At 43.4% G+C, this 11,017-nt stretch overlaps 1 protein-coding gene across 1 annotated transcript in view; it reads right to left on the bottom strand.

Annotated features, from left to right (window-relative positions):
• Positions 1-1,998: 1,998 nt before the first annotated feature.
• SYT8 (synaptotagmin 8) overlaps positions 1,999-11,017 on the bottom strand; it is a 29,923-nt gene continuing 20,904 nt past the window's right edge. The window contains exons 8-10 of the mRNA XM_090034926.1: positions 9,813-9,930; positions 8,734-8,867; positions 1,999-4,727 (exon numbers count right to left, since the gene is read on the bottom strand). Coding sequence (XP_089891052.1) covers positions 4,494-4,727; positions 8,734-8,867; positions 9,813-9,930 — 486 coding nt within the window. The 3' untranslated portion in view covers positions 1,999-4,493. The remainder of the gene's footprint in view (positions 4,728-8,733; positions 8,868-9,812; positions 9,931-11,017) is intronic.

Below are 11,017 nucleotides of genomic sequence, written 5' to 3'. Positions count from 1 at the left end.
TGCAGAATGCTACATGTAGGATGGTTTTAAGCCCTTCCTATCACTCGTGCCAATTTGAACAATTCAAGGATAGCCCTGACTTTACACTGCTATTGTGAAGTCCTTCCTGGAAAGGCTATTACCCACACAGAACCAAGAGTGCACTGGTTTCACAGGCACAGACAGATTACAATAAGCAAGTCATACAGCTCCACAAGCAAATCAAAGGCTTTCCTGGTGCAGTAGGGATGCTGGCACTGGTACAAATGCCAATGACATGAATGCTGGTGTGTTTCTTCAGTCTCCAAAGGCTTCTTCAGATCCTGTGCTTTGTCTCGGAAGACAGCTTTCCATGCAATGAGCTCTGTGTTTCCTCTGCTGCAATAGTTGACAGCAGATTGCAAAAACCTGGAGTCAAGCATGCAATAATGTCAACAGCTGCTGTAGGCAAATCTCAGCAGACTAGCCCTTCCACCAGTTGATGTTACTGCAGATAAGTGCAGGTAAGAATCTGGCCTAGAACGCTCTCCTCTTATTACATGATAGGACAGTAAAGCAGGAAATGAGTTTTCATGGTTCTCTCAAATTCTCTCTCCTTCTCATCTACAGATCTGATAATGCCTGCACTTTGTTAATAATCAAACACCTAAAGTGGTTGGAAGGGAAAGTTCTAAGAAAAAAAATCTCACTGATTATGCATTTGAATCACTTGGATATAATCAGAGCTCCTTCCATCCCTAGCAAAAATCCACTGAAATCAATGGAGCTGCACCAGGGGTGAATTTGGTCCAGCATTGTTTCTTTGCAGCAAAAACAACAGGGGAAACCACTTTGGCATCTTGGTTTGTGATACTCTGCAGCACAGATAGTTTTTCCAGGGTATTTTTTAAATAGAAATAATTATTTGTATTCTGGTAGCACTTAGAGAGTCCAATCAAGCTGGGAGCCCCATTGTACTGGATACTGCACATAACAGCATCAAAAAGGGTACTCCAAAGTATTTTCTAGTATGCAGTTTGATACACAGACAGTCCCTTCTAAATTTCATTCTTCCTTTATCTAGCATTGGCTCTCCCAAGAGAAGCCCAATCTGGCAAAAGCAGGTATAGATGCCAAGCAGCTTTAGTGGAAAGTTAGTTTAATGACTACCTCTAAACAAGGAACCCTTGAAGAGCACTGCCCCCTAGAAATGCCAGTTCAAAGACTCACTCCTGTGCCCATGTCCCTGTGCTTGAAGCACTGTGGTAGCCATTCCTCCTTCAAGGGTAAGTACAGACAGTCAAAAAGCGTGAGGCTTAACCAGTTCAATTTTTGCAGGTTAGTCTAAGCTGTGTAGATTGAAACAATATGTAAGTGAACAGACATTCACTTTTGATTCTAGAAGTGTAGCCATATGCCTTCAGTGGCCCAGGTCAGAACCTGAGGAGCATTAGAGTATGCCTCCCTGCTCAGCTGAGACAGCTAGGGCCAAGGCTTGCCCACCTACCCTGCAAGGGGGTGGGTTTTGCAGGGGACATGCAAAGCGTGCTGGGATACTGGGGGACTGTAAGTTAACTTGAATCTGGAGGGAATCTGGGATAGAAGTTCAATAAACTGAATTAACCTAAATCAGTTAAGTCTGATACTAAAACCATCCAGATTCATCTTAAACTGGTTTTGGCCATTTTTAAAGTGGTTTATGTGCACTGAACTTCTGTTGTGCCACAGATTTGAACCAGTTTCTGATCATTTACACCAGTTTGTGTGTTCCTTCGGTCCCTAGGCCAGATACCAATAACCTGCTCTTTAGACACAGTGGTTGAAATGAAATCCTTCAGTGTAAACAAGGCCAACAGAGATTTTGGAGAAGCAGATGAGAGGAGAGCTTTGCAATTAACTGATCTGTTAGTTCAGCTGATGAACTGCAGACTTAAGAAATAACAAGTTCATTTTGGCAGAAACTGAAAAAGTGTCAGGTGTTTTCCTCACCAAAACAGAAAACCTGAAGAAAGGCCATTCTGGGTTAAATGCAATATTTTATTTCCAAGTCTTTTTACTCTCCCTTTAAAAATAAATAAATGTGGCTAAAAATTCAGTCTCAAACTGATTCATTTTGAAAATGTCACACCTTTTGGCTTTTTCTATTTCCCTGTTTCCTCCCACAGGAAGGCAGTGTGACGACAGATTAAAACACTGATGCTACCTGTAACAGGTTACAATGTGTGAATCCTGTTTTGCAAAATCTAGCTCAAATTCCCCAGTGTTAGTGCAGTCCCCCTTGGGCACAGGACTGGAGATGGAACCTATCCACAGAGTGCAGAGGGGATAAGCCACCTTGTGTCCCCTTTCCTTAATTATCCATCAAGACAGACACTACGGAGCTCTGTCCTGAATGATAAACGTAGGCATAGTGCAATAACCTCATGTGATAGGAATGAATGAAAATGCAACATCCTTCCCCTGGAAAGTGCACAGTTTAAGCTGCACTAATACAGACCATGAATGGAGCAGGTACAGGGTAAACAAAAGGCTACAGCAACACATAGTGTACAGTAAGCAGATCCTAGTAGTGTAATTAAGGGGGTGGGGGCAACTGAGGCACTAGCTGCAGTCACCAATTTGGGGAGTGCAAAACTAGCAGCTGCCACCACTGGTCTCCCAGATGCCATGCTACCACAGATGGCCTACCAAGTGCACCAGTGCCCAGGGCACAGAATTGCCCAGTCACGCCTCTGAAAAATCCCATAAGAGCTGTTTTGGTTTTGGGGTTTTTTGGGTTTGTTTTTTTTTAAAAGCAGAGGCTGCATCCTGGTAGTAATCCCAGCATGCTTTGAAGTAGGCTTCCCTCTAATCTCTCAGTGATTCTCATTGTGCATCCCCCTAGATTCCGTCTCACCTCAGCAATAACACAGACCTGTTTATAGTGCTTACACTGCCAAGCCCCCCATCCCAGTTGTCCATGACTTTCACCCTGCATTGTTTCATAGATTTGTAGTTGGTAGGGTCAGAAGGGACCTCAATGGATCATCAAGTCTGACCTCCTGCCATGGGTAGGAAAGAGTCCTGGGGTCAGATGACCCCAGCCAGATGCAAGTCCAGCCTTCTCTTAAAGACCCCCAAGGTAGGGGAGAACACTTTCCTTGGAAACCCATTCCAAGTTTTTCCTGATATCTATCTTAAATCTGCTCTGTCAGGAGGTCACTCTGCTTACAGAGCCCCCATAACCAGTGTGCATTATACCTTTGCATTATACTCATTAAACTCATTGTTCCTTTGCAAAGGTATGCAGGGCAGTGAGGCACAGAAAGACAAAGTGACTTGCTCAGGTCACACAACAGGCCCAAAGCAGAGCAGGGCACTTTCTCTTTCCTTCAAGTTTAAGGACCAACCTATTTTGACACTGGGCTCTCTGCCTGGTCAGCCGTTTTTCAGCATGTTTGCCATGTGTAAAAATCTTCCACAACCTGTCCCTGCAAGCTTGTACTCACTACTAATCTACCCTCCAAACTAACCAAAAGGTCTAGGAAGCCTGGATTACTAGGAGAGGTCAGAAGAACTGGGATTGTGCAGTCAGGAGAAGAAAAGATTGGAGGGAGGGGAGGATTCAATAACAGTCTTCAAACACCTGTTGGGTAGTTATAAAGAGGATGAAGATAGACTCGGCTCTGTGGCTGCAGAGGACAGGACAAGGAACAATGGAATTAAGTTGCAGCAAGGAAAATTTCAGCTGGACATTAGGAAGAACTTTCTCACTCTGCGGGTGGTTAAGCAATGAAACAGGATACCCAGAAAAGTTGCAGAATCTCCATTCTTAGACATGTTTAAGTGCAAGTTAGACAGATGCTTGACTGGGGTGGTTTAGGCAGGAATGACCTTGCCCATGCAGGGGGTTGAACTAGATGAACTCCCGAAGTCTCTTCCACCTTTGCTTCTCCGAAAGGATCACTGTGACTCTTTATAAATAAGCAGAGCACCCACTGCTGCCTGTTTGTTAAACTTCAAGATAGATTATTTTAAAATATGGACAAGGACTCAGTTATTGCATTCATTTTTGCTCTGTGTATTTCCGTTTCCCATGTCTCCATATGGTTTCAGATGTCTTTTGTAGTGTCTTGTAAGGACAAGCCAGGATGTTTCCAGCCCCCTACTTTCCATGACCCTTGTGTACCCCAACCCCAATATATAAGACTGAAAAATATTCTGTGCTGTTGTCTCCATTTGTCTGAAGCAAATGTGTGGGTGCAGTGGGGGTGCACTGTAGGTTTTGCAGTTTGCTGTTGCTGTCACATGCCAGTTGCATGGGTTACCAGCTCTCCACCTGATCTGAGGTCAAAGGAAAACTTGGTTCCCTTGCTTGTTGACATTTTTGCTATGGTTGATTGACCCAAACCTTTGTGATGAAAACCCCTCCCTACCCCAGCCCATAGCTTAAGCACTTCTTGCCAGCCTTCTGCATCGCTCCCCTTTCATCCAAGTATGTCTATGGTTCCAGGTTCCTTTGGAACAGCAAGTGGAGAGAGAGATAGGAGGTCCTTTTACGGGATGGGCAGAGGCAGCTTAAAGTGGGTTTTCAGCCCCAAGGCATTGTCAACTTCTTCTGCCGACTGCAGGCTGTGCCACTGAGCGATGGGCCGACGGGGATTAGCCAGCATGTCTGACCAGTGGCGCAGATGGTTGCCTGTGGCTCTGCAGCCCAGGAACACCTTACCAATCTGTTCATTCTTGGTCACCTTGTCATAATCCCACACTGCGATCACCAAGTCTACGTTCTGTAGGGAGGGCACAAATGGAACCGGTGAGGGAGAGAGGCCTATGGAGGGAATGGGGAGCCAAAAGGCAGCAAGGACAGTGAGGAAAGAACAAGAAAAAGGATTCAGAAGAGGAGAGTAGGAAGGAAAAAAAGAAAAAGAAAATAAAGCAGGCATAGCTGGAGGGAGAATGGTTGTTCTCCTTCAGGGCTGGTCATAACATAAGAACTGTCATTTACTGGGTCAACCCATAGGTCCATCTTGCCAGTCTCCTATGTCACACAGGCAGAGAGTGGATACTGAAAGGGTGGAGGAACAGGCTATGGTCAGAGTTTTCTCCACTGCTCCTCTCCCACTTGCAGCCTCTACCATTGAAGGTCTAGGAAGTTCTGATTCAGAAACTGTACCCCTAACTCCCATGCACAATAGCTACTGATGCCCCTTTCCTCCAATCCCTTTTTTGAATTTGGCTAAACTATCAGTTTCCACAACAACTGGTGGTAATGAGTCCACACTTTAATTACACACTGTATGAAAACTTTCTTTTGGTAGTTTGAAACTTACTACCTACAAGTATCATATTATGACCCCTAGTTCTTGTATTGCGAGACAGTAAATAATAAATTCCTATTTACTTTCTCTTCACCATTTAGCATTTTGTAAACTCTTATGTCCCTCCTCAAGCGGATCTTTTCTAAACTTAACAGGCCTAGCCTCTTCAGTCTCTCCTCATATGGAGGCCCCTCCATACCACTAATCATCCTTGTTGTCCTTCTCCATACCTTTTCCAGTTCTTCTATAACCCTTTGTGGAGACCTAAACTGGACACAGTGTTCAAGGTGTTGATGCCCTACAGATTCAGAAAGGGGCATAATGATGCTTTCTATTTCATTTATAATTCCCTTTTTATAATTCCTAACATACTTTTTGCCTTTTTATGGCTGCTAAGCACTGAGCTGATGTTTTTAGCAAACTGTCCGCAGTGACTCCCAGATCTCTTTCCTCTGTGGTAATGGTTAGATAGAACCCATCATAATGTAGGTATAATTTGCCTATGTGCACTACTGCTCTTATCTGCATTGAATTTCATCTACCATTTAGTTGCCCATGCTTTCAATTGTGCCAGATGCTTCTGTAGTTCTTTGCAGTCCATTAATAAACTTGATCTTTATTAATTTGAATAATTTTGTGTCATCTGCAAATTTGGCCATCTCGCAACTCACTCCCCCTTCCAGATAATTTATGAATATGTTAAACAGCGCTGGTTCCAAAAGAGATACGTGGGTGACCCCACTACTTGCTTCTTTCCATCCTAAAAACTGACTATTTCTACTCACTTTTTTTCTATCTTTAAGTCAACTTCTAATCCACAAATGGGCCTTGCCTGTAATCCTATGACTACCTAACTACATTAGCCTCCATTAAGGGACCTTTTCAAAGGCTTTTTGGAAGTCCAGATATACTATGTCAACTGGATCATCCTGATCCACCTGCTTCTTGCACCCTCACAGAACTATAGTAGTTTGGTAAGGTATGATTTCCCTTTGACAAAGCCATGTTGATTCCTCTCCAGTAAGTCATGTTCATCCTTGTGCTGAACAATTCTTATTTTTTATTATTGTCTCTACCAGTTTTCCAGGAACAGAAATTAGACTCATTATATTGTAGTTCCTTGGATCCTTTTAAAAGTCCTTTAGAGACTTTTAAAATATGGGAGTCATATTGGCAATCCTCCAGTTAGGAGGAGTTTAGTTAGGAGTATGCAACTGGAGGATTGCCAATGTGACAAGCTGCAGGAGTTTAGCAAATTCCAGTCTGAGCTCTTTCAGGACCCTAGGGTGAATGCCATCAGGTACTGACGATTAGCTGCTGTTCAGTTTCTCAGTTTCCTCTATGACCTATTGACCTACAATGTATTCAAACCTCAATTTGGGTCACCTCCACTGGCTTGTCCCTTGAAAGGAGTAGATCTGGTGAGGAGATCTTGTTAACATCTTTCATAATGAAGACAGATGCAAACAATACATTTAATTTTTCTTCGGTGACCCTATCATCCTTTAGCACCTCTTTTATAACCTGATCTTTGAAGGGCTCACCAACTCCCTGGCAGGTCTTTAGATTATAGTGTAATTAGAGAAATTTTTATTGTTACCTTTTATGTCTCTAGCAAGTTTCTCATCAAATTCTTTCTCCTGAATTTGCCAGAGTTAGTACCCTTTTTTATTTTTTGCCTCCCATCCCCTTTTAATTTCTGTCTAACTAGCTTCCTCATTCTGGTATTGTCTCCCTTTTTAAAGCTAAAGGCTACAGTGGTAGATTTTATTCTTATCTCTCCTCCTTCACGGATGTCAAACTCAATTACATTGTCATCACTGTTGCAGAGAGGCTTAGTAACACTTTCCATTTGCACTAAATCCTGTGCACTACTTAGGAATGGGTCAAGAATAGCCTTTCCTTCTGTAGGTTCCAGCACTAACTGCTCCAGGATGCAGTCTTTCATAATATCAAGAAGTTTGGTCTCTGTATCCTGGCAGGTTGACCCAGTCTATTTTTGGATAATTAAAATCTCCCGTTATTACTGTGTTTTTTGCTTCCACTGCTGCTTCGCTCAACTCTCTTAGTACTTCTAGTTTTTTGCTGTTGTCCTGGGTTGATAGTATACCCCCAGAACAACTTTTTTCTGTTGAAACAGAAATTCTCAGGCATCTCTCTTATTAGTTGAAAATCTATCCTATTTGATTTGATGCAGTCTTTGATGTACAGGACCACTCCCTCACCAGTATGACCTATTCTATCATTCCCGTATAATTTGTATCCTGGTATTACAGCAATGCATTGATTTTCCTCATCCCACCATGTTTCTGAGATACCTATTATGTCAGTAGTGTTATTTACTGCTAAGCATTTAAGTTCTCCCATCTTGGATCTGGAACTTCTGGCATTAGCGTAAGAGCACTTATACTTTTTATTGTTGCCTGGTTGGCTACTTGTGTGTGACCTTTTAATCAGTAAATCTATTTGTTCATGCTGGTCTTCTCTGTGTTTCACCTAAGTACCACCTCCCTTCCCCCCCGTTTATGGTTTCACCCCTATAGGGTGTGTCCATCCAAACTGTATGCTGTTCTGCACTTGTCAGCTTTCCCCCAGTTTTTAGTTTAAAATCTGCTCTTCCACCTTTTCAATGTTACATGACACCAGTTTGGTGTAATTTTGGTCCAGGTGGGGTCCATCCCTCCTGTACAGGATCCCCCTGTTCCAAAAGATCCCCCAGCTCCTAATAAACCTAAACCCCTCTTCCCTACACCATCGTCTCAGTCATGCATTGAGACTCTGGAGCTCTGCCTATCTACTTGGCCTGGTGTATGGCACTGGAGGCATTTCAGTATGTATAAATCACTCCTGCCCACGAGGGTTTAGGTTACCCAGCTCACCAGATCTCATCAGGTCTCTTGCCAGGTTGGCTGGGGCTGTCTATGGGGTGGCAAGAGTCAGACAGGGAAGGGTAAAGCCAATGCATCTGGCCTTATTAGCCTCACACACAGCTGCCACATAGAAAAGGAGGAAGAAGGCAAACAATGACAGTGCCCAAGATGGGAGAGGACAGGATACCACCTCACCTCCCTTCCGGAAAATAAGTACAGACTTTATTTGGGCTTTGTCTTTTTTCCCAGAAACCAGAAGGGCTTAGAGTTTTGGTTGGTTGGTCTGGGAAAGTTGTGCTCTCATCATAAAGAGACAGAGCCCGGTTCTGGATGTTCCCTCCCAATTCCTGTTCATCATCCTCAGGTCCAGTCTTTAACAGCGTGTTTCAAAGGAGGCCACTGAAAGGAACAAGACCTCACTCCCCTTACTTTTACAGAGCAGCTGAGCAAGGCTAAGCCACTAGGACAGCTCTGGCATTAGTGAGGCTAAATCTCTCCTTATTAGCACTCTATGCTATAGGAGCCACTTCCTAGCCAGTGACCTGGGCTCCTTCTTATAGGTATGTGCCTGCTACTGAATGCTGTCCCTGTCTGGGAAAGCTTACCTGGATCTGATTGAAAGGCACATCAAAAACAAATGCCTCATTGAAATAGGGGCTTAAAGTGCTCTTCTTCACACTTGTCTTCTTCTTCTTCCATTTCTTCTTGTTCAAGATCAGCTGCACTTTGACATAGGGATCTGAGAGAAAAACAGGAGATGAGGGAAGCAGCAGAAGATATAATTATTGTTACATCCTGGGACAAGCTTATCCAAAGGTTTCAAAGCTCACTTACAAAATGGCTTCACAGGACATTCAGGTACAGAATTTTGCTCACCTCCTGGCCTCTACAGACCTCAGCCAAGTTGTTTCAGCCCTGATTTCGAGAACCCGTTTTTATTCTAGCATTCAGCCTCTAGACAGCTTTGCCAATGTATTGGAGTCCTGACCTACAGCAGCCCCTGCTTGTCCAGCCCAGTGCATCTGACAATTCAGCCAATACATTCTTCTGTGCTATAACTGCCTGTAATTCTAGCCTTGGACTTCCAAACAACTTTGCCAACACATGTGATTCCTGATTCTCAGCTTTTCCTGCTATTCCTTACAGTGGTTGAAATGGGAAGAAGGGACAGAAAGAAGAAAGACAAATAAGAGGCACGAGGATGACAGAGGTAGCTCTTCAGAGAGAACATGCAGTGGAATTGCTCCTACCCCTATACACATAGTGGGCTCTCCAGTGAAATCTTGCTTATAGATACAAGCTCCCCCCACCCCCACACACTGGAGTTTCCCCTAAGTCCCTTCTTTTGAGAAGAACTGAAGGAAATGCCAAACTGTGCTGCAAATAGATTGAGTGTGAATGCTGGTAAGTGTACCTAGACCTGCAAAGTAATTCCCTCTCATGATCAAGGGCAAAGTTTGAACTCTTACTGTCATGATTTCCTGTATCTCTGTTTTCTGTGTCCCATTGCTTCAGAAGAACAATGGGAATGAAGTGGAGCCAGAATTTTGCTGGGGGAGAGAGACCTGGGTTTAAAGGAGAAACTGTCTAATAAGAGTTTTTCAGGCAATGCTTGTTCCTTCACTCTGTACCTCAGGCCCTGAGAGTCCACATGGAATAATCACTGTGGCCCCTTTCCTCTTACCTGTCAATCCATGTGAGTCCATCTTCTTTAGCTTCTTGGCCTCAAGGATCACCACAGTTAACTTGCTGGTGGTGGGGACGTATCGAAGCGAGAAACAGATCTCACCTAGGTGCTCTTGCTGTTAGAGACACAAAGCCAGGAGTTAAATGAGTCATGAATACCAGATAGCAAAATCAGTGCAGAAGATACAGTACAGCTAAACCCTGAATTGGTGTTTGAAACCTGCTCTAATGTGTCCTGCTCTAGTATGTAGTTGTAGGGTCACACATTGGAAGGCACAGCTAGTAAAACGTGAGATTCCTCTGGGGGGGGAAAGTTCAGAAGGTCATTCCTTCTTCTCTCTTATGCTAGTGAGGCCAACCATTTTGGCAAACATGCCACAAATGAGCCCTACTCCCTCCCCAAGTATCACCCTAATTCCCTTCCCCTGCCCAACTGGCTGCTCTGCTTCCTGTTCCCTCCTCTGTAGCCCTACCCAATTTCCTGCACCTCTTTCTGCTTCCTGCCCTGTGCTCCCTGCCTCATTTGCTGCTCTGATTTCTGCTCTCTGCCCTATCTGCCATAGTGTTACCTGTCCTCTCCCCAGTCTGCCATGTGCCACAAACAAAGGTTGCCTCTGCCACACGTGCCTTAAGTTGGCCATCCCTGTCCTATGCCACTGAAACTCCTGATGGCACACCATTATGAGTCTAAAGCCTCTAGTACAGCCAGGGTTTCATTTAAAAAATTAAAACTTTTTATCAGATTTTATTGAAATTTTGATAACATTGTGAATATTGCAATTTTCTAACCATACACCTCAACATTGTACTTTTTTTGGCTGCATAAATAATTCAATGACTCATTGATACTCTAAAATGTCATCGCTTTCATTTTCAAATTGCCTACAAACAGACTAGAAATTGTCCAGTCTTGTCACTATAAATTTTCAACAATTGTTATTGGGGAAAAAAAATCTTTTTTAGCCTTAGGGTTGTTGGTTGTAGCTGTGTTGATCTAAGGACATAGGCAGACAAGATTCTTTGGGTAAATGTGACATCTTTTATTAGACCAACAAAATAGTTGGAAAAATTGTTATTTGCAATTTTTCCAACTATTTAGTTGGTCTAATAAAAGATGTCACATTTATCCAAAGAACCTTATCTGTCTTTTTTAGCCTGTAGCTCACTTGTTTTCAACTATCAATAATACTAACATTAATTCAC

The sequence above is a fragment of the Crocodylus siamensis genome, chromosome 2 (genome assembly GCF_052110815.1).
Source record: "Crocodylus siamensis isolate JL-2025a chromosome 2, ASM5211081v1, whole genome shotgun sequence".
NCBI classification, from domain to species: Eukaryota; Metazoa; Chordata; order Crocodylia; family Crocodylidae; genus Crocodylus; species Crocodylus siamensis.
The sequence above is the reverse complement of the archived record's forward strand: the minus strand, read 5'-3'. Positions and strand labels throughout refer to the sequence as shown.